Consider the following 22924-nt stretch of genomic DNA (forward strand, 5'->3'; position numbering starts at 1 on the left):
CATTTAGCAACTTGATTTCTTATGGCTGTGCCCCAATTCACTGCTCTGCTCCCCACCCTGTGCACCTGTGAAATGGAAGCAATAAGAGAATCTATCTTGCCTGCAGGCTACCAGTACTGACCACTTGTACTTAACACACACTTCATCTCTGTAACACTTTATCTCTGTAACACCCCATGAGATAGACATTGTTACTACTGCCTTATTTATAAGGAAGAAACTGATGGTGACATCAAAGAGATAAAAGAGATTACAGAAGAAAAGTGCGTAGCGCAGAGTAAAACACACACCAGCTGCCAAATAAACTATCCCTCCACATTCCCTGTTGTACAATGAAGGATCTACACGTTTGGGAGAAATTTAGGTACTCATCCAGGGCTGGACACAAAGTAGACGGTTTTTAAATCCTGTTGCCGGGCTGACTCAGTCCCCGCTGTAGCGGTGATAGGCAGCTGCGAAGATAATGAGGCCCAGGGCTGCCTGCCTCTGACTCCCGCTCCCCACTCTGCCGGCTCCCCACAGAGCTCCTTTTCTGCCCCCACCTTCCTCCCAGGACAGGAGCCTTGGAATGACTCGTCCAGCTGTGCTGGGCCCAGGAGTGGACGGAGAGAAGAGGATCTGGTAAAGCCTCAAGGCAGGTAGACTGCAATGGGCTTTCGTCCTGCGGGTGACGACTGCCCACATCCCTCACTGGATGGATTGGACTGCTTTCTGCTAGTGCAGATCCTGGGGGGCTGCACTAATGGCTCCAAAAATTGGGTCCCTGCCACCCCCACGGGAGACCTGGCTTGTGTTTTCCCAGCCCTGTTAGCCCAGCCCTGGCCGTTGCAGGCATCTGTGAAGTGAACCAGCAGATGAGAGCACTCGGTGTCTAAAATAAATAAATAAGAATTCTTAGAAAGAAAAAAAAAAAAAAAAAGCCAGAAGCCTGTGTTGTGGCGCAGCTTTGGGTTAGGCCATAGCTTGCAACGCCGGTATCCCAAACCAGAGTGCTGGTTCGAGAACGGGCTGCTCCAATTCCAATTCAGCTTCCTGCTGCTGTGCGGGGGGGGGGGGGGGGGGGAGACACAGCGGACAGTGGCTCAAGTACTCGGGCCCCTGCCGCCCATGTGGGAGACCAGGATGGAGTTCCTGGTTCCTGGCTTCAGCCTGGCCGGGTTTTGGATGTTGTGGCCATTTGGGGCGTGACCCAAAGGATGGAAGAGCTCTACCCTTTCACTCACCTGCCTTTCAGATAAATACATCTTTACTAATTAAACAAACAAGGCAGATGATACTTTTTTTTTTTTTTTTTGACAGGCAGAGTGGATAGTGAGAGAGAGAGAGACAGAGAGAGAGGTCTTCCTTTTTGCCGTTGGTTCACCCTCCAATGGCCGCTGCGGCCGGCGCATCGTGCGATCCGAAGCCAGGAGCCAGGTGCTTCTCCTGGTCTCCCATGCAGGTGCAGGGCCCATTGACTTGGGACATCCTCCACTGCCTGCCTTCCCGGGCCATAGCAGAGAGCTGGCCTGGAAGAGGGGCAACCGGGAGAGAATCCGGCGCCTGGACCGGGACTAGAACCCGGTGTGCCGGTGCTGCAAGGCGGAGGATTAGCCTGTTAAGCCACGGCGCCGGCCGAGATTTTGACTTTTTTCTCAGACCTTCCTATTCCTCCCCACATCCCAGCCCAGACCGAGAGGGAGCAGGAATCTGGGGAGAGTAGGAACGCGCTGGAGTTTCTACGTCAGCCCAGGGCTCCGTCTGCACAGCAGTCAGATGGGGACCAGGAGCCTTACACCCCAGGGGCAGTTTTCATGACACGAGAGGGGCCAGCGCTGTGGCACAGCAGGTTAAGCTGCCGCCTGCGGCACTGGCATTCCTTACCAGCGCCAGTTCAAGTCCTGGCTCTCTGCTTCCATGCAGCTCCCTGCTCCCTGCCTGGGGAAGCAGCAGCAGATGGCCCGAGTGCTGGGGCCCCTGTCCGCATGTGGGAGACCCGGATGGACCACTCTTGGAGCCAGGAAGACAGAAAGGTACCGGAACTGTGCCTGGCACACGGCAGGCCTCCCATAAAAGCCAGCACCACGTTTCTGTCTTGGGATGGTGCTTTCAGACCCTCCCTGACCCTGGGGAACAGGCCCACTTTCCACTGCTGCCGCTGTCCCGGTCCAGTGAGGCCGTGGGCTCGCCCAAGCCACAAAGAGGCAGAAACAGGATTCAAGGTCACACCGCCAACCCATCCTTCCCCTGCATCACGCCACCTCGAGCCCCACCCAACTGGAGCTGCAGCCCAGAGCAGAGCTGAGGACACAGCAGCCCCGCCCCTCTGCCCCGGCACCAGCTCATCGCTGGGTCAGCCAGGCCTCCAGGCACCGGCCCAGGCTCCCCGCAAAGGGCCACCGCCTCCCCTCCATCGCCTTATAAAGCGGCCGGAGCTGCTCTTGTTCAAGTTGCATTTTAATTTTATTTGGAGTGGACTGGCTGGCCTCTCCCTGTAGCCCCGGCCGACCGCTTCACACATTCCTTATAGAGCAACATTACCTAATTTAACCATAGCCCCTGCTCTCTGGGGCTCTCAAAATAGCAGCTGCCAGGAGGGGAAAATGCCCTAATGTTATCAAAATAAAACAGTTCTCCCGCCTCCCCCACTGTTGGTTGGCACCAGCCTCAGGACCCGGCCCAGGGAGGAACCCAGGCTGGCGGACGGCGGCGGGCCTGGGGTGACCAAGAGAACCCCGCTCCATGCTCCCCACCTTTGCACGCTCTTCATGGATCTCCCTGGGGTCTCCCCACACTCCCTTCTCCCCCCTAGATCTTCGGGAGCAGGCCCTGGCCTCCCCGGACTGGCAGTCAACTTACCCTTTCTCCCCATGAGAAAAACGAGCTGGTAATATAGTAATTGCTACCATGCCCCAGGTATTAATTACAAGCTGAATACGTCCCACACCTCGGCTGGCTGACACCTGCCAAGAAGGGATTAGCATTTCCTTCTTTCAGATAAAGAGGCAGGTACTCAGGAAAGTGAAATGACTCGCCCAAGGTCACACAGCCCAGCCCTGGCAGAGGTGGGGTTAGAAGCCAAGCCCAACTTCCCCACAGCCCTAATCATGGCACTGCCTTACACCCGGGGCTCCTCACGGGGTCTGAGCCAGGGCCAGGACAGGCGTTGTTGTGCTAAGGGTCCACTCGCTTGGCGTGTGTTACAGGGGTGGCTCACATGGCTAACACCACACCCCAGGACCTTTGATTACGCCAGGGTTCACGGTTCATCTGCAGCCTGTGGACCCTAAGCCTGTACCCAGGACCCCAGGAGCCCAAGCTGCCTGTCAATCTTGGCTCCAAGCTTCCGTTCCCCCCCACCCCCCCGGCCCCAGAGCAGGGCTGCCACATTAAAGCAGGGAACACCCAGGCAGCTGACATACCTCGGGTGCACCCGGTGGTTAAGGAGCTGGGAGGGCGGGCTCTCCAGCTGCCCAGAGTAATCATTAACCCGGACAGAGCCAGGGTGGGGAGCTAAGGCAGCAGCCGGGCCTGCAGACCCCTGGGGTCCACTCCTCCCCACCTGCTGCACCCTGGGGCCACCTTCCAGCCACTCAGCTGGGCTGGTGAGGCCTCTGGTACCGGAAACGGGTGGCCTGGACCAGCGGCCAGCTCAGGCAGCCCAGGAAGGCTCAACCCACATCACTAGGGCCCAGGCCCAGCAGGTGCCTGCAGGCATCTGCAGAGCTCTGGGCCCTCTGGCTCCTCCCCTGCCTCCTTGCCCCCTCCCATGAAGACCCCATGGTGAGGAGTGTGGGACAGGAGGGTGGCCCCTGGAGCGTGGAAGCCCTAGGTTTGTTCTGGCACCCGAGACCAAGAACCAGGGACAGTCTTGGAGGAGGAGAAAGAAACAACAAAATAGTTTCCGTTCCACATCCACTGCCTATTCCAGCTCCAGGCAATTTCTAGGATCTTTAATCTCCCCCCCCCATCCCTACCTAACAGATGAGGCTCAGAGAGGTGAGCCCACCAGCCCAGGGTCGCATAGTACTAAGTGACAGAGCTAAGACAGGACTCAGGGCCGTGCCTCCTGCCCATGACACTGCTCTGAAGCACAACCTGCAGAGTTAAAGGGGGCAGAATACACCGGCACGGAAGCCAACAGCTGTCAAAAGGCTACAATCCGAAAGTTGTACTTTCGAAATTTATATTTATTAAATAAAAGTTTTCTATAAAAAAAGAAGAGGGAGCCTCTGGGGTTCTTTCTGTGTTGTGTGACTCCCATTAGCTTCTTAGCTGCAGGCCTAACTTTTCAAAACCAAAGTCTGGGCTTAGAAACCCCAACAGTGAAAGCGCCGGGGAGAGGCAGGAGGGGACCCCTGCGTTGGAGAGGGACCCCCAACCTGAAGTGCCCCGCGGGGTGTTCCGCACCTGCAGGGCAAGCGGTGGGCTTTCTGGGAGACTGGAGGGGGCAGATGGGCCTCTGGAGAGTTGGAAGGTGGGAGGTGGGGACTAAGCCCCTCCCCCAGGAGGCCAGGGTCCCTCTGAGACCCAGAGAATTCCCTTCAATCGCTCAGGTGAAACCAAGGTGAGGCCCAGGCAGGCGGAAAGCTTTGATCTTATCACACATTCCGGCCCCAGCTGTCCCGTCCCCTCTCCCCCACCTCTGCCTCCTCCGGGGAGGTGGGAAACCAGGCCAGATTAACCCTTTCCTCCCAGCTCCTCAGGTCAAATCCAGGCTTGAGGAGAGGTTAGGATGCCAGCCTCCCACCTCACTGCGGCTGGGCTGGAGTCCTGCCTCCAGCATCCTGCTGATACAAACCCTGGGAGGCAGAGGCCATGGCATGAGTGACTGGGTTCCTGCAGCTTCCAGCCCTGGCCTTGGCAGGTGCCCACCCCCGTAAAAAAATAAAATTTGTTAAAACTCCAGGCTTGAGCTGATCACGCCTTCCATATCCTCCCACCCTGTCACCAGGAAAGTGGGGGGAGCGGAGGCAATGAAAATGGGAGGAAGGCCGGAGCTCCAGCCCCGCTCCCCTCAATGAACTCCCTCAGTACCACAGCACCCCAAATGTGGGCTCTGCGGGCAGCTTCCACGTCTCCTAAATTAAAATAACCAGGCTCAGTATAAATAGCCCTTGCTGCGTGTCCCAACCGTGAGCTCATCTGAGACTCAGAAGAAACCCAGCTTCTCACTCCACGCCTGTGGGGCTCTCTGGGGCCCCAGCCAGCCAGAGCTGAATCTCCAAGCCCCTCTCCCCACAACCTAAAGAGACTTTAGTAAGCAAAGTCATTGAAGCCACCGGCACCAGCACCGGCATCGCAGGCATCGCAGGCAGTCTCCGCGGAGAGCCTGCTCCAGGCCCAGTCTCCTTCCCCTGCTCCACCTCTATCAGAGCCCGAGCTCCTTCCAGCCACCCTGCCTGCTGACACCCAGCACAGGGCAGGAATGATGGCTGAATGATGGGTGCATGGAGGAAGGGACCCCATTTTGCATCTGGGAAACATTAAGCTCAGGGACCTTGCGAGACTTGCCCTGGACAGCTCAGAATTTTGCGACTCCTACTCTAGTGCTCATCTGACAGTGGCCCTGGCTGTCAGCTCAGGGCCTGGTACCCCCCGGGGGGCACAGAGGTGAACATTGCAGGCAGCTGCAGGAGTGACTGAGCGGGGGGGGGGGGGGGGGGGGGGGGGGGGGGGCGGGACGGCTTCCAGAGGGGCTGAGGGCACAGGGAGCCATCTCCTTCATCCGCCTGCCTGGCCCAGGGCCTGGCGCTGGTGTGCTGGCGGCATCCTGATGGAGGACATGGCTTGGGTGCTGCCGTGGCTGCCAGCCTCGCCCTAGGCCAAGGAGCACCATGGAGTCTTGGCAGAAGTAAGTTCTTTTCCTCTGACTTGGTGCGTGGTCCAAGGGCAAGAGAAGCCCATTTTGCAGACAGGAAAAGCGAGGCCCAGGGAAGAGGGCTGGTGATTGGCTGGTGCAGGCCTGGCCCTCTTGCCTTCTGGTCAGAACAGGCAGAGAGCAGGGGGCTGGAGTGGATGTCACCTCAGCTATCTCGGGGACTTCCTCTCATTCTTTCCCCAGCTGTAACGACTCCAGCAGCAGGCAAGGGCCTTCCTGCTCTCGCACACCCAACAACAACGTGGACAATGCGGGTGACTCCTGGACCCCTGCCCCTGCCTTCCTCCTCCATAGACAGACCCCCTCACTCTGTAAGATGCATTTCCTGCAGGAAGTCCTTCCAGGGTACGGGGGCCAGACGGAGCTTGTCCTTCCCGACAACCTGCTACTGTCTGGACTTCGAGTTGTGCTCCCGATTCTGCCACTCTCACAAGCCCCAAGGCAGAGCAGGGCCCAGGCTCCAGTGCCTTCCAGGAGCACTGGCCATGCTGGCTGCATCTCCCACCTCTCTCTGCCCCGGGCCGTGGATCCTGTATACGCCACTAGCTGCACCTGGGAAATGGAGGCATCCTTCCAACGTCACCGCCACCAGAGAGCAGCTCAAACCCTCAGGCTGCCACACAGTGGGTCTGCAGGGAACTCAAGGAGGGCCGCACAGTAGGCCTTCAGGCAATGTGTGGTTAATTTTTTTTTTTTTTTTGACAGGCAGAGTGGACAGTGTGAGAGAGAGAGACAGAGAGAAAGGTCTTCCTTTTGCTGTTGGTTCACCCTCCAATGGCCGCTGCGGCCAGCGCATCTCGCTGATCCGAAGCCAGGAGCCAGGTGCTTCTCCTGGTCTCCCATGTGGGTGCAGGGCCCAAGCACTTGGGCCATCCTCCACTGCCTTCCCGGGCCACAGCAGAGAGCTGGCCTGGAAGAGGGGCAACCGGGACAGAATCCGGTGCCCCAACCGGGACTAGAACCCAGTGTGCCGGCGCTGCAAGGCGGAGGATTAGCCTGTTGAGCCACGGCGCCGGCCAGGCAATGTTAACTGGATGAATGACTAAATGGACAGATGGGTGGATGGAGTCCTGAATGCTGCACTGCTCAGAGGTGTTCAGGTGGCCCAGACCGGAACTTCTCTAGGGATTCTGGTCTCCAGCTGGGCTATCTATGGCTTCCTGTCTAGAATTCCACCCAGGCTCCCAGGACTTAGGCCGGGCTGGGGGGTGGGCACAGGCTAACTCAGTGAACTCCCATACTGCAAAACCTGTAGGCCCCACAGGGGGCGTGGGACCTGACTGAGAAGGATCAGGCTCCCAGGGTCTCAGTGCCAGGGAGAGCCAAACCTGTCTCTCCAGGGATGCTATCCCTGCACTGAGGCGAGGGGCACCAGGTGTGAGCAGCAGGAGCTGGCGAGGCCTGGTAGCTGGAGGTAGCCCGGTCCCACCCTCTCCATGTGACTGCTCTGCCTCTGCCCTCTCCCAGACCCCCCCCCACCCACACACACACACACTCACGAGGGGAAGGATGGCAACTTGGGAGTTGACACCCTGGCTGTACTCCCAGCTCAGTCATGTGTCAAATGGACAGCTGCCAGCCATTCCCTTGCTCCGTGCCTCAGTTTCCCCCTCTGCAAAAAGGAAGATAACAATGCCAACCTCAAAAGACCGTTGTGGGGCGCTGGCATTGTGGTGTAGCAGATAAAGCCACCACCTACGATGCCAGCACCCCATATGGTTGTGGGTTCGTGTCCCAGTTGCTCCACTTCCAATCCAGCTCCCTGCTAATGGCTTGGGAAAGCAGCAGAGGATGGCTCAAGTGCTTGGGCCCCTGCCACCCATATGAGAGACCTAGAAGAAGCTCCTGGCTCCTGGCTTGGCCTGGCCTAGCCCTGGCTGTTGCAGCCATCTGGGGAGTGAGCCAGCAGACTGAAGATCTCTCTCTCTCTCTCTAGGTCTGACTTTCAAATAAATTAAAAAAAAAAAAAAAAAAAAAAAAAGACCATTGTGAAGATGCTATGGCGATAATGCCCAGAAAACACCCAGTACAGGGTTTGCCTCCCAGAGTGGCAGCTATGAGAGCTCAGTGAATGCTGGCTAATGGCCTGGGTGACAGATGTCCTGGAGACAAGACCCTGCAGGTCCCAGGGCAAAGAGACGGGGTGTCCCCAGGAAACTCCTAGGTTCCTGCTCCTCTGCCCCAGGGTTGCAGGAAGGCAGACAGGAGAGGGAGAAGAGCTGCTCAAGTGGCAGAGGCCGCTGGGCTGTGCTTTCTGAGGCCTGCACCTCACTCCATCCAGCTCAGGGAGGGCTCCAAGGAGAGCATGATCCCAGTTCCCAACTATGCGAAAGCTGGAGCCGCCAAGCAAGCAAGGGATGAGTCAGCTGGGGGGCGGGGGCCAGAGTTGGCTCCTTATGGGAGAGCAGGGAACGGAGAGGTGGGGGCAGGGACCTGGAGGTGGACTGGGAAGGGGCCAGAGGCAGCTGGGAATTCCCAGCCCCACCCCGGGAGAAGCATCTGCGGGGTGACCCGAGGCTACCTCTGAAGTCCTCCCCTGTCCAGCCCCGTGCTGCCTCCCCTTCCCCTCAGCCTGGGATTGGAGGGAGGGGGGAGAGATGCCAAGCGCTTAAAAAGAAGAAACACCTGGATATGACCCCTTGGTTGGGGGGGGGCAAGTTTCTACCCTGAGACCCAAGCCCAAAGCGTGTGCAGGGCGGGGCGAGACACCCCGACTCTGCGTGTGTCTCTTTCTCCCCAGCCCTGCTCTTTCTCTGACAGCCCCCTGGGGCCAGAGCCCGAGCTAAGCTGCCCACGGACCCCAGCAAAGGAGGATGGGCTACACATGGCTGGGATGGGGGCCCAGGAGGGCCCCCCTGCCACTCCCCTTAATATGCACGAACATTCTTTCTGCACCCACGGGAGCCACTTGGCCACGCCTCCTGTTGCTCAGAGCCCACCAACTACACACATCTGGGAAGGGGACAGCACGTCCACAGGCTCCAGCCTTTCCCAGGCCACACCCTGGGGTGTGCCCCCTCCCTCTCCCCCTCCAGGAAGGAGCCAGGAGGGTGGAAGGGTGGACTCTGTCCTGCAGCTGTGGCCTCAGTGGGGGAAGGGGGGCTAGTGACAGATCAGCCGCAGTTGCACCGGGGCTCTGGGCCTGGGATGGCGAGGCGGAGGGAAGGGGGCGCTCCCTTATACCACGGCCGTCCCTTCAACAGGCTCAGGGCAGGCCTGCGTCCACGGGGAAGGTGTTGCCAGGCGGGGCACAGGCAACATTGAATCAAACACCCACTGGCCGCACCCTGGGCAGGATCAAGACGGAGACAGTCGCCACCGACCGCTGGACACCCACTACACTCCTGGCCATCTCATAACCTGAGGCTCAGAGAGGGGAAGCACCTTACCCAAGGTCACACAGCAAGCTGGGGCTAAGCCAAGACTCGAAGGCAGGGCCCTTGGAGGACACCCCTGCGCAGGGGAGGGACTCCGAGTCCCACGAGGATCTGGACAAGCCGAGGTGGCAGAGTGAGTACCTCGGCTTGACTCATGTCCTCTGGCCTCCGCAGAGGCTGGACAGGCAGCGCCCCTGAGGCCAAGGCCCAGAGGAAGCCCCCTGCCAGCTCTCAGTCAGGAGCCTGGGGCTTCCTGCTCTGCTGGCTTCCTCAAGGCCATTCGCTTACTCATTTGCCAGCGATCTGCCCAACACCAGGCAAGGGCAATGAGCCCTCCTGCAGCTTCTGTTCTGGGCGGGGAGGGGGCAGTAAATTCCAGAGAAACAGCGCAAATGCAATCGGTGTCTGGCTCGCAGCCGCACACCCCGCAAAGCCCCCTCCACGCACCCAGCCGCCCCAGCGTGGGAGGCAGCGTGACCTCACCCTCCCAGGCCCCCCTGTAGCACCTGCTTCTCTCATTTCCTCCCAAGCCCAGGTCCCTGGAGCTTCCCCTCTGCCAGTGGCAGTTCCATTCTGCTGGACGCAGACACCGGCGGCTGCGGGGCCTCCCCGCTCTGTCCCACCCCACCTCGGCCATCCAGTGCCGCCGGCCCTGCCTTCACGGCACACTCAGGATTCAAACACGAGCTCCCATCTGCTCTGGCCTGGGTTATGAACTTCCTGCCTGTGCCCTTGACCTGCCCCATCCCCGTTGCCACACGAGAGCAATCCTGTGCAACACCAGCACCTTCAGTGGCTTCTCCTCTCACTCAGAGGCAGAGCCGTGGCCCTTTCCAAGGCTGAGGCTTGGAAACCGCGTGCCTGCACCTGCCACACTCTCCCTCCCTCATGGGGTCCAGCTACAAGGGCCTCCTCGCTTTCCCACAAACACTGCAGGGCCTTTGCACTAGCTGCTCCCTGTGCCTGGGAGGCCCTCTCCCTCGGTATCAGCAGGGCTCGCTGGCTTCAGATCTCCTGCACCAATGGTATCTTATCAGGGTTTCTCCTGCCGACCCCACCCCTCACTGCTCTCTAACCTCTTCCGAGCTTTATTTTCTCTTCGGAGTACTTCTCACCACCTGGCATACTTTATTTATGGTCCGTCTTCCTGTGCTGGCTGCAGTGCAAGTTCCAGAAGGAGAGGGAATGTGACTTTTTTTTTTTTTGTTCTCTGCTGTGACCTCAACACCTAGAGCAGGTCCTATGTTCCCTAAGTATTTGTTAAGTGAAGTTGAACACACACCTGCAGGAGGCTTTGGTTACATCATTTGTTCACTCATTCATTCAACACACACGGCAAGCCTCTGTGCACCAGACACTCCTAAAATCCCGAGCACGGGGCAGCCGCCTCCATGACCTGGGGAAAGGGCTCCGGTGCCCAGGACATCTCGGGATGCTCTGCGGTCCCCGCGGCACAGACAGCGCAGAAGGATTCTGGTGGCAGCTGAGACACGGAGGCCCCACACTCCCAGGCCTCAAAGAGCCACCTTGTTTTCAGGGCTTTCATGACGGCGCCCCTCGCCCAGCCACCCCCCCCCCCCCCCGGCAGCCAAGAGCCACTCCCCTCTCAAGACCGCTATTGACACGGCCCCGACGGACGCCACCAGGCTGGGCAGCGAGGCTGGCGGCTCCCCACGAAGTGAGTTCCACGCATACTTCTGGGTTACAGTCAGCCAGCTCTGGGCACTGGGGCAGCGGGCCCCAGCCAGACCCAGGGAGCAGGAGGGGGTGGCAGGGCCAAAGAGGCCAAGGCCCAGGCCGGGGCAGCATTCCAGCAGGGCCGAGACCCTCAGCCTGGCCTCCCCTTCCCGGCAGGGGCAGGAATGGGAGCCAGGAAGGCCAGGGTGGGCGGTCCTGGGAGGGCCAGAGGTCAAGCACGCCTTACGGAGGTGCTGGGCAGTGGGCTGTGTGGGCCCCTCCTCCTGCAGCTGGACCCCCTCACAGCTGGGACCTGAGTGGGAAAGGGGACAGCCAGGGAGAGCTGGGAGCCCCTCCCACATGCCTCAAGGGGTCTGCGCGTCCAGGACTCACATCTGGGCCTCCAAGTGGCCTTTGTCACCCCAGGCCCTCCCACATCCAGGTGGTCCCTCCTGCCTTCTCTCCTGGGACGCTCACCCCAAGCCCCGAAGCCTCTGCAGATCCATCCTGAGCCTCTGGCCCTAAGAAACAGCCAGCAAGGCCTGCGAGGCTCCAAACAGGGTGACCAGCCCACAGGGCTCCCGTTCCCCACCAGCAGGCCCTCCCATCCCGCCCAGCGCAGGGCCTGGCCTGGCCCACTCACGCCCGGATTAATCCAACTGTCTGTAGAGTCTCAGGGAATATCTGACGAGGAGATTAAGTAACAAACCTACAAATGATCAGCCAGAGGCTGGCTCCCAGGCTCCTGCCAGCACAGGCGCCCGGGGCCCCCGGGCACACCCATCCTGCATGTGTGTGCCTCCAGTCAGGCCCTGCTGCTCCCTGCTCTGGGGAGGTCTCTGGGCTCCTGGGACCACAGTGCCTGCTTTCTGGGACAAGGTGCACTGTCATCTACGGATGACCCACTATGAGAGGGAGAGCAGTGGGTGGGATCCCCGAGTTTGTGACTGTGTCAATCACGGGGCAAGTTCAAGTTCCACGGCTTCTCCGGGCCTCACTTTCCTCTGCTTTGCATCTACTGCTCACCACACTCAACACACAGATGCCTGAGCACTTGCTACTCCAGCAGCAAACACAAACAGGGGAGGCCCCGCTCCCAGGCAGCCGAAGTGGGGGAGCGAGGGGACGGATCAACACGTAAACACAGGTCTGACGGTGACAAGCGTAAGGAGACAGAGTGACAGGCAGACTAGCTGGGCTCTGAGACGGAAGACGCTCAGGGACAAGGCAGAGAAAGGGCACATACAAAGGTCCTAAGGTGGAAGTGTGGCTGACACGCTGGCGAAGCAAAGATTGGCCCGGCTGGAGGCGAGTGAGACGGCGGAACGCTGGCGGGCAGGAGGCGCGACCCGACGGGGAGTGGGGTGGCCACATGTCGCAGGGCCTGTGGGCTGAGTTAACTCAGGGGCTGGGACATGCCTCTGAGCCACAGGGGAGGTGCCGACGCAGGCCCGAGTGGGGATGGGGGGAACGCGGCGCCTGGCAGACAGCATACACTGGGCTCATGCATCCTCACGATGCTACCATCAGCTGCACCGGCACCCTCCCAGGCCTCCCTCCCCCCCACCATGCTCCCACACATCCCCAGCCTGCACTCAGTCACCTCCTGCCACCTACCTGTCACTGGTCTTGGGCAGGGCCTCAGACCCACAGATCCTAACTTGCCTGTGCTCAGCTGGGGAACAGGCCCGGGCCAAGCCAGGCCGGGACCAGACAGCTCTTCAGATGGAAGGAGGGAGTGTGGTCTAAGAGCTGAGGGGGCCCCGCTTTCTGCCCCCGCCTGTGGAGGACTTACAGCCTGCCCTTGTTCCGGGACCCCCTGGGACACACTCACAACCCTTCCTGCCCCAGAGCAGCCAGGGGAGCAGCATGGGGGGACAGGGCAGCCAGCCACGCACAGAGGGGAGGCCAGGAAGGGGAGGCCCTTCCAGCTCCTGCCAGCGGCCGGGCGGGCAGCCGCCCCGGTGAGGAAATCCAGCAGAGGCAGGAAGCAGGTATCTGGGTGACTTCCCTCCTAGGTCTGGAAAACATGGCTAATTACCACGATGGCCCCGCGGGGTTCCTGTCTCCAGCAGGGCCGGCCCGGAGCCCGAGGAAGGAAAGGCCGAGATCTCCCCCCAGCAGGAAGAAAAGGGGCCACCAGGCCAAGGGGGGTCCTGAGTCACCATGGCCCAGCCCCTCCCCCAGACTGACTCCCCACCACCTCAGAACTGAAATTACTCCCACACTCAAGACCAACCACTGGGGTCTAAGGCCACATTATTTGCTGTTGTGTCCATCCCTCCCCCATTCACTCTTGACCCGCAGACATGAGTGGAACAGATCAAGGGCAGTGGGCAAGCAGGAGCCCGGGGCTTGCTGGGACACGGCTAGGAACTTGGTCTCGCCGGAGGTTCACGCTAAACTTCTCACCCCCATTTTACAATGTGGAAACTGAGGCTCACAGAGAGGAACCTGTCCCAGCTGACGTAGCTAGAAAATGTCAGAGCTGGGATTCAACCCTGAGAGGACTCCCGAGGCCAAGCGCTTTTCAGCCCCTCGCCAGCAGCCTGGGGTGGGGCCGTGACGACCTCAGTGTGGCTGCTGGGGTGGCCTTGTCCCAGCCGAGTCCTCAGAAGGCGCAGGCGGGCCTGTCCGGGCTCACCCACACACCACCACCGCCTTCCACCGCACACAGGTGCACGGTAGGCGCTTGGCAAGTATCTGCCTAGCCACTGAACCCCTGCACTCCCAGCGACTGTCACGGAAAATGTTACTCAATGAAGATCTGTTGAATGAACAAGGGAAAGAGATGGCAGGCCGTCCAGGAATTTCTATAACCCAGCAGCCCCGCCCACCTCTCCTGCCACTGCACAGCCCCTGCACCTAGGAGCCCCTTATCGGGGTGCCGGGGAGGGGGGTCAGGAATGACCTTGGGCTGTGCAAGCCATGCAGCGGCTAGGCTGGTGCCGTGGGGAAAGCGAAGGTCAGCTTCAGCACTCCAAGTTCGGGTCAAGGCAATGGGACCACAGGGACGGCCCCGCTGCCTGCGTCCGTCCGGGTAACGGGGTGAGAGGCTGAGAGGAGGACCGAGGAGGCCCCCGGCTGGGGCGTGGGGAGGGGAGGCGCGCTGCTGGATGGGTGGGGCAGGCAGGTCTGGGTGGGGGGTTAGCGAGTGATTCAGGAGGGTAGAGGTGACAGGGAGTCAGTCGCTGGGTAAACACCAGCTCAGTGAGAACGCGGTCCCTCTGAGAAGGGGCGGGCAGGGACGAGGACTGCCCGGGGGCACCTCAAAGAGAGTGAGTGGGCGCTCTGTGGCAGGCCACACGGGCTCCCACCAGCTCCCTGCCCACTGACCCCGCCCAGCCCAGCCCTCCTGGAAATCACTCGGGTCCTCAGGGCCTCTCAGGACCAACTGCCTTCCAGGCCTTGGAATTCCTGACCCCAGGAATTCTCTGTGTGGGCCCATCTAAGCTCAGAGCAGGGGACTGGGCTGCAGGGCGGGGCCTCCCCTGCACCCAGCAGACCCGGGAGGAGGGAAGCTGGGGAAACTCGGGTCCCAGGGAGGGGGAGAGCCCAGCAAGCAGCCGGCGGCTAAACCTTCCGAACTCCTTTACCCACGTGGAGCCAGCCTCCGCTTGCCGGAGGTCACACAGGTGCTCAAGCCAAGGGCAGCGGCTGACCCAGCTCGGCGCTGCCTGACTCCAGGGTCCCCGGAGTCCCAGCAAGTCGCAGTCCCGGCCCCAAAGTTCTCTCCCTGCGTCTGCCCGGCTACGAGCTCCCCAAGAGGACAGCGTGGTGAAGTTCCGGCCAGGACCGACAGGGTCCTCATCACCACCGACTGCGCCTTCTGCCAAGTTGGCCCAGAAAAGGGTTCTCGCCTCCTGCCAAGTTCCCACCCTGCTCCAAGTTTCTCCGCGCGGTCCCTGGGGCTGGCAGGTCGGGCCAGGACCAGCGCGACTCCCGAGACTCGACAACGTGGCCGGGCGCCCCACGCACTCCCACGAGGCCGGCCCCGCCTCCGGGCCCACGCAGGGTCCCCCCTGGGGCGGCCCCCCCCCTCCGCCCCGGGGCAGACCCATGCCGCAGAGTGGCGCCGGCCGGTGCCAGCTCGCGGGATCCCGGGAGAGGCAGCGCCGCCGTCCCGGGCCGGCGTCCCGGCCGCACAGTCTCGGGCGCCTCTCCGACAAGTTGGCGGGCGCGGCGAGCAGGCGTCCCCCGTCCCCCGCCCCGCACACTCACCGCGAGCAGCCGCCCGTGCAGCAGCAACGCCAGCAGCAGCGCGCCCGCCGCCCGCCGCCCCATGGCCAGGCCCGCGCCGCTCCGTCGCTCGCTCGCTCGCCCGCTCGGCGCCGCCCGCAGCCGCCCGCTCGCTGGCCTCGGGAGTCCTCGGGACGGCGCGGCCCGCTCCCGCCGCCCCCGCCCCTCCCCAGGCCTGCCCCGCCCCCGCGGCCGCCCGCCCCGCCCCCGCCGCCAAGGCCCCGCCCCCGCCCGCCAGGCCCCGCCCCCGGGCCCAGGCTCGGCTCGCCCGAGCCGGCCGCGCAGCCGACTGGGCCTTTGTCTGGGCCCCCAGCCCCCTCCGCGCGACCGCGGGCCCGCCGGCTCCCGGCCAAACCCGGCCTGGAGCGAGGGATGGGACGGGGGCCGGGGGCCCTAGCGGGGCGGAGCGGCCGGGCCCCGCCCTCCGTCCCTGCACACGCGCCGCCAAGGCTCCCGCACCCCGCGGGCAGCTCAGGAGGACAGGGACCCAAGTACCTGGGCCATCCTCCACTGCTTTCTACCTTCTACGCACAGCGTTGACGCTGCCAATGCACCCCCACTTTTGTCCTCACTCACAGGTTCCAGGCACTGACGGCTCCTTGGCTCCTGGGGACACTGTAGCACTCCCCGGGTTAGCCTCGGGGTACCAACAACCCTCACACTAGGTGAACACCTTCCCACTGCGAAGTGCACCTGCCCAGGTGAGGTGGCTACGGCACATAAACACCAGTTTCACAGGCACTTGCCCCGTGGGTACTCCTCTTGGGTTTTAGAGAGGCAGAGAAACAGAGAGCTCCTATCTGCCCCCTGACCCCTTTCCCACTCCAGCAAAGGCATTAGGCCTGGCCAAAGCGGGGAATCAGGAACCCCTCCGTGTCTCCTGCTAGCATGACCGGAAGTCAACTACCAGAGCCATCACCTCTGCCTCCCAGGGCCTGCACTAGCAGGAAGCTGGAGTTACGGAGCCACCACTGATCCCAGGTGCTCTGACATAGGCCTTGGACTTTCCTGTGTTTACTTATTTATTTATTTTCAGATTTATTTGAAAGGTGGAGCAACAGAAGGAGATAGAGAGACAGAGAGATCTCCTCGCTGCTGGCTCACTCCCCAAATGGTTGCAACAGCCAGAGCTGGGCCAAGTCTCAGTCGGCAGCTAGGAACTCCACCCTGGTGTCCCAGATGGGTAGCAGGGGCCCAAGTACCTGGACCATCCTCCACTGCCTTCTGCTGCTTTCCCAGGCACATTAGCAAGAAGCTGGATTGGAAGTGCAGTAGCCTGCACTCCAGCTGGCATTCCGATATGGAACACCAGCATCGCGAGAGGTGGCGTCACCCACTGCACCAAAGAAGTTCCCCAGATTCCGGCTTCTTGAACCACATGTTGACTGCCAGGCCAAACACCTGCCCTAGCCTGTGTTTGTGACGTTTTTTCCTGGGTTAGTCACAGTGTCTCAGTGGGCTGTCTTCCCACCCTGCACCATTTTCCATACACAGCACTCCCAGACCCACGCTATGGTGACACAGCCGTGCGCACACCCAGGCCCGATACAACCCCTGCCAAAGCGCCCACCCCAGATGCCAGGACAGTCAATCACAGCGCCACAGGCGGCCACACCACTGCGGGGCCCCCTCCTCTGTCTGCAGTGTTCAGGGCAGGCTGCGTGGAGAAGTGTGTGTGTGTGTGTGTGTGTGTGTAGGGGGCAGGGACCTTCTGGGTAATGACAGAGGGAGGAGAGTACAAACCAAAGTTTCCATTGTTCCCTTCGAGAGTTGCTGGGCTCCAGAGGCTCCTGCCTGGGTGTGCAGCCAGGAGTGAGGTGAGCTGTGGACAGGAGGAAATGCCCAGCCTGCTGGGTGGTACCCTGGGAAGGCATGGGCCCTGTGATAGGGCCTGCAGGCTTCCGGCCTGCCCAGCCCCTGGGAGATCTGTACCCCCTGCCCAGATAGAGGCCCTGTCTCCGAAAGATTGACTTCTCTGCCATGTGGGATACGTTTCTGGGGACCAGCTCAGAGCTGTGAGGGGCAGAAACTCTGTCCACAGTGGCCCCGTCAACCCCTGCCCCAGCCCCGACTCCAGGCACAACCCTGACTAAGGCTGTCGCCTGTCCCAGACAGGGAGATGGGGTGGACAGAGGAAGGACCCCCCCAGTGCGGGTCCCTAACCTGATTGCAGGGACAGTGGGGGTACATGCTCCCTGTGCTCACACTCTACAGTCTGGGGGAGAGCCCTGCCTACACCGCCTGGCTGTGCAATCTCTTTTAAAACTGGCTTTTATTTCATTTTTAAATTTCACTTTATTTGAATGACAGAAGCGGGGGAGAGGGAGAGGCAGAAAGAGAAGGAGCTCTTCCATCCGCTGGTTCACTTCCCAGATTCTCAACATAGCCAGGGCCAGGCCATGCCCAAGGCAGGAGCTGGGAGCTCCATCTGGGCGTCCCACGTGGGTGGCAGGGACCCAAGTACTTGATCCGTCACCTGCTGCCTCCCAGAGTATGCGTTAGCAAGAAGCTGGATTGGAAGCAAAGTAGACAGGTACTTGGATATGGGATGCGGGTGTCCCAAGCAGTGACTTGAGCCGCTGCACCAAATACCCACCTCTAACTGTGCAAGATATTCAGTCTCCCGGTGTCAGTTTCCTTGTGCAGCCAATGAGAATCTGCTGAGACTTCCCTCATAGTCTTTTTATACCAAAGAACGTGGTAAGCACCAAATGAGTGGTAGCCATTGCTCTCAGTTTTTCTGGGTGTGTTCCTAATCTGACACAGGAGACACCATCTGCCCTAGGGAGCTCCAGCCTAGGGGAGGAGCAGCCTGTGCACCCAGTGTGTTGCTGCTAGTCTGATGGCGAGACGCGTCCCCACGCCCAGGACCTCCAGTCTGATGGGGGAGTCCAGCCTTGCCCTCAGGAGCTCTCTGTCTGATGGGGAAGGCTCCCAACGCCGCTGACTTCAGAGCTGGCAAGCGGCCCGCCTGGTGGCGGGATTTTTCCGAGGCTCTGCCTGCCGGTGGAGGGTCAGCATCCGTGACAAATCGCATTTCATGAGCTGCCTCTGTGTCTGGTCCCCACCTCGGGCCCTTTAAGTCCCAGAGCTTTTCTTGGATGATTTGCTCATGAGCGAAGGCAAAGGGGAACAAGCGGCTCTTTGTGGATGCGTGGTCAGGATGAAGTGAGAGCCATAAGTCTTGCTTCCTAGAAGAGCGTGGGGAGGGAGACGGTAGAGCCAGCAGGGGCAGGGAGGGGCTGGGCTGACCCAGAGGGCAAGAAAATACCCCCCCGCCCCAGGCTAGCAAGGTTTCCAGAGAGCTGACCATTGGTCATGGACCTGTCTACTCTGACCCTCTCTCCCACTAAGGCATCTGGCTGGCCCTGTTTTGTTTTGCGGTCCTCGGAGTCTTGAGTAAATAAATACACTTAAGTTCTCTGTCTCAGCCCTGGCTATCTCCTCATATGGTTTACAAGAGAGCAGAGGCAGGACTCTCTGCACTTGGCTGAGCGAGCCCTGGGGTGCCCGATCTGCGCTGTGCAGGCTTGGAGCCCAGCGTGCTTGCCCTTCCCTATGGGACAGAAGCTACTCAAGTGGCGCGAGACTTTGTGAGCTGGGATAGGCAGGAACGGCTACTCACCCTGGCTTTGGAAAAAAACAGGAGTTGGGGGTTTTGGGAAGCAGTAGCTAGGGTTTGCGGCTCACCTGTCTGTCGCCCCAAAATTGACAGGACTCAGCTTCTCCTGGTTCCACTCCCAATCCAAACCTTTCCTCTGGCTTAGGGCTTCTCATTCAGCTTCCTTGCATTCCTTGTTCACTCATTTATTCATTCATTCAGGGCTGCAGCGTGCAGTTGGGAAGGTTATTCACTGAAGAAGTGTGTGCGGCCAAGTGGGCAGATCGGGATTGTAATGCCTCCTGCTGTCAGTGTGGGTGAGAGCACTCCAGGGGCTGGCTGTGGCCCTAACAGCCCTTCTAGAATTGAACACCATGTGGGGAAAGAGATGCTCACAGAGAAGGCTGTGGGGCCAGAAACTGGTGTGCAAGGCACTGGAGATGGAGGGGAGGAAGCAAGGAGGCGGTGCTGAGGGGTGGAGTGAGGCGCCATTCTAAGCAGGCAGGGAAAGATCCCATGGAGGTGGGGGGAGCCCCCACCCGGGGCCTGGCGAGGTCTGGGCCTGCCCACGTCTCCAGCCACGCCCCTTCCCCAACATGGTCCTGGCAATGCTGTTCTTTCTCCTCCATCCAGCACTGCACCCCACCCCCATTACTGCCCCCTCCTTCAGGGTCAGCTCAGTGCCACGTCACCAGAGCTGTCCTCCCTGGCCTCCCAGGATAGGCCCCTTTGGCATAGCCGCCATCTATCTCTTAGCATTTTGGGCCCTGAAGATCATCCACTATTAGGAGGCGTGATGGAGACAGTGCAACCCTATTGGCTTCGTGGAGAGCATAGTGCCTGGCACGGAGCTGGAACTGAGGTAAATTTTCCCTGGGTGAGAGAACAAGTGGGTTCAGGCCCTGTGTGTGGTGTAAATGTCCCTCTTCAGGTTTGCACTTAGGACAAAGACAAATGCTTTATCAACTGGTCAACACTGAAAGTAACGTATTTATTCATTTTTTTATCATTAAAAATATCTATTGGGGCCGGTGCTGTGGCATAGTGGGTAAGGCCGCTGCCTGCAGTGCCAGCACCCCATATGGGCACCGGTTCGAGTCCCAGATGCTCCACTTCCGATCCAGCTCTCTGCAATGGCCTGGAAAAGCAGTGGAAGATGGTCCAAGTGCTTGGGCCCCTGCACCTGCATGGGAAGACCTGGAAGAAGCTCCTGACTCCTGGCTTTGGATCAGACCAGCTCCAGCCATGGCGCCATTTGGGAAGTGAACCAGCAGATGGAAGACCTCTCTCTCTCTCTGCCTCTCTGTAACTCTGCCTTTCGAATAAAATAAATCTTTAAAAAATTCTTATTTATTTATTTGAAAGGTAGAGTTACAGAGGGAGAGAAAGAGACAGAGATTGAGCACATGCTTCCATCTACTGGTTCACTTCCCAAATGGCCTCAACAGCTGGGGCTGGGCCAGACCAAAGTCAGGAGCCAGGAACTCCACTCAGGTCTCCCATGTGGGTGGCAGGGACCCAAGCACTCGAATCACCTGCTGCTGCTTTCCCAGCTGCGTCAGCACAAAGTTAGATCTGAAGTGGCGCAGCCAGGACTCAAACTGGGCTTGTGTGGGATGCTGGTGTGGCAGGAGACAGCTGAACCTGCCGTGCTGCAGTGCTGGCCCCTGAAAGTAATTTATGTGATCATTACTGCAGTCCTGAGTAAGCGTGTGTGTGTGTGTGTGTACATATGATTGATTTATTTATTTGGAAGGCATACTTACAGAGAGGGAGAGGGAGAGGGAGAGGGAGAGGAACAGGGAGAGGGACAGGGAAAGGGAGAGGGAGAGGGAAAGGGAGAGGGACAGGGACAGGGAGAGGGAAGGAGGGAGAGAGAGAGAGAGAGAGAGAGAGAGAGAGAGAGAGAGAGAAAATCTTCCATCCACTGGTTTACTCGCCAAATGGTCACAACGGCCAGGGCTGGGCCAGGCTGAGACCAAGAGCCAGGAGCTTCATCCGGGTCTCCTATGTAGGTGAGGGGCCAAATACTTGGACCATCTTCCTCTGCTTTCCCAGGTGCATTAGCAGAGAGCTGGATCAGAAGTTGAGCAGCTGAGACTCGAACCGGCACCCATAGGGAATGCTGGGACTGCAGGTAGCAGCTTTACCTACTATACCACAGCACCAGCCCCATATTTTAAAAGATTTATTTGTTTATTTGAAAGGCAGAGTGACAAAGAGAGGGAGATGACGGGAAGAGAAAGATCTTCCATCTGCTGGTTCACTTTCCAAATGATCACATGGCCAAGTCTGGGCCAGGCCAAAGCCAGGAAGCAGGAACTCCATTCTGGTCTCCTACATAGGTGCTGGGGGCCCAAGTCCTGGGGCCGTCTTCTGCTGCCCTTCCGGGGCATTAGCGGGAAGCTGGATCGGAAGCAGAGTGGCCGGGACTCGACTGGCCCTCCAGTGTTGAGGGAGTCCGGCGTCTGCAAGCAGCCACTTAGCCTGCTGAACAAGGGCCGGCCCCAAGCGAGCGTGTTGTCTTACCTCCCCTTCCAGGGATGAGTCTGCTAAGTTCACGCAGCCAGAACGGGGGAGAGCCAGGGATCCACAGCCACACCCAGGTCCTCCGTCCCAGGTTCTTCTCAACCCTGCCCAGGCAGAAGAGCGAGGCTTCTCAGGGTGACCTTGGATTTGGCCCCCCTGCCCCGCCTGATGTCTTCCCTCAGCATCACCTTCTTGCTGAGCTCCTGCGTTGCGTCCCAAGCCCAGGGCAGGGTTCCCACACAACCTCCTGGGTCACCTACTTGCTCTCCCCCCAACTCCGACCCATCTATCTCGGACTTCACCGACTCGGGAAAGCTTCGGAACCCACCTCCCAGCCCTGCTTAACCCAACCTTCCCCAACAGATTCGAGAACGGAAACGGCTTGTTTTTGTAGGAAACCCCTTTAACCTCTCACAGGACCGCAGTTCCTCCCAACACTGCCTGCCTCCTCTCAGCCTGGCTCCTGGGCTGACCATACATGGTCTTTACCATTCGCATGTGCCGCCCCTGCTCCCCACCCCACCGCGCCCCTCCAGCCAGGCTGAATTCTCCTGGTCCCCGTCCACCCCCTCACATTCCTGCTCCTAAGCCCCTGCTGCAGCTTGGAAGACGTCCATGTGGGGCTGGGCTGGGACGCCGTGAATGTCCGTGGCCGTCCTCTGTGCGTGTGGATGTGTGCGTTCTGTGTCACTGTGCTAAGCGTACACGGACGACTTCCTGTCTTGCTTCTCTCAACTGTTTTCATAGACACAATTCTGTGTATCAGTTAAGACCAGGGCTACCTAAACGTGGCCCGGTGGACAGATGCCAGTCCCCAGAGTGTTTATTTGCTGGGACTGTGATAAGGACCTTGCTCCAGTGTGTAAGCACTTCTAGCTCGGCTGACATTTTTTCCCCCAGCAGTGCTCATTCCATGTTGGAGGCAAACATTTCTTTTGTGGTACATCCTCTTTATTGCAGATGGTAACCATTAGCAATTTGTGGGATGAGTACTTTAAATAGCACTAATATTGCCTTTGCATGTAATATTTCTCTTCTCTTTATAAAAATTATTTATTAAGGGACCAATGTGGTATATCAAGTTAAGCCTCTGCATGCAATGCCGGCATCCCATATGGGTGCTGGTTCATGTCCCGGCTGCTCCACTTCCGATCCAGCTCTCTGCGCTGGCATGGGAAAGTAGTGGAGGATGGCCCAAGTCCTTGGGCCCTAACCACCCACGTGGAAGATCTGGAAGAAGCTCCTAGTCCCTGGCTTCTGCCTGGCCCAGCCCTGGCCATGTGCACATTTGGGAAGTGAACCAGCAGATGGAAGATAGCTCTTTCTCTCTGCCTCTCTGTTTCTCTCTGTAATTCTATCTTTCAAATAAATAAAACTTTTAAAACTTTTATTTATTTATTTAAAAGGCAGGAATACAAAGAGATAAGGAGAGACAGAGAGAGAGATCCAATAAACAAATCTTTTTTTTTTTTAATTCATTTTATTTATTTGAGAGACACACAGAGAGGGAATGAGCTAGTATCCCCTGGTTTACTCCCCAAATGCCTGTCCCGGCTGGAGCTAGGGCAGGCTGAAGCTGGGAGCCAGGAGCTCGATCAGGTCTCCCACGTGGGTGGCAGGAACCCAGCTCCCTGGGCCCTC

General features: G+C 59.4%; 1 protein-coding gene across 6 annotated transcripts in view; it reads right to left on the reverse strand.

Annotated features, from left to right (window-relative positions):
* The window catches only part of HSPG2 (heparan sulfate proteoglycan 2), a 100259-nt gene extending 85058 nt beyond the window's left edge, over positions 1 to 15201 (reverse strand). For all 6 annotated transcript variants that reach the window (XM_062190589.1, XM_062190588.1, XM_062190587.1 and 3 more), the window contains exon 1: positions 15136 to 15201. In XM_062190589.1, the coding sequence (XP_062046573.1) occupies positions 15136 to 15198 (63 nt within the window). In that variant the 5' untranslated portion in view covers positions 15199 to 15201. The remainder of the gene's footprint in view (positions 1 to 15135) is intronic.
* Positions 15202 to 22924: the final 7723 nt, after the last annotated feature.

The sequence above is a fragment of the Lepus europaeus genome, chromosome 5, assembly GCF_033115175.1.
Source record: "Lepus europaeus isolate LE1 chromosome 5, mLepTim1.pri, whole genome shotgun sequence".
NCBI lineage: Eukaryota > Metazoa > Chordata > Mammalia > Lagomorpha > Leporidae > Lepus > Lepus europaeus.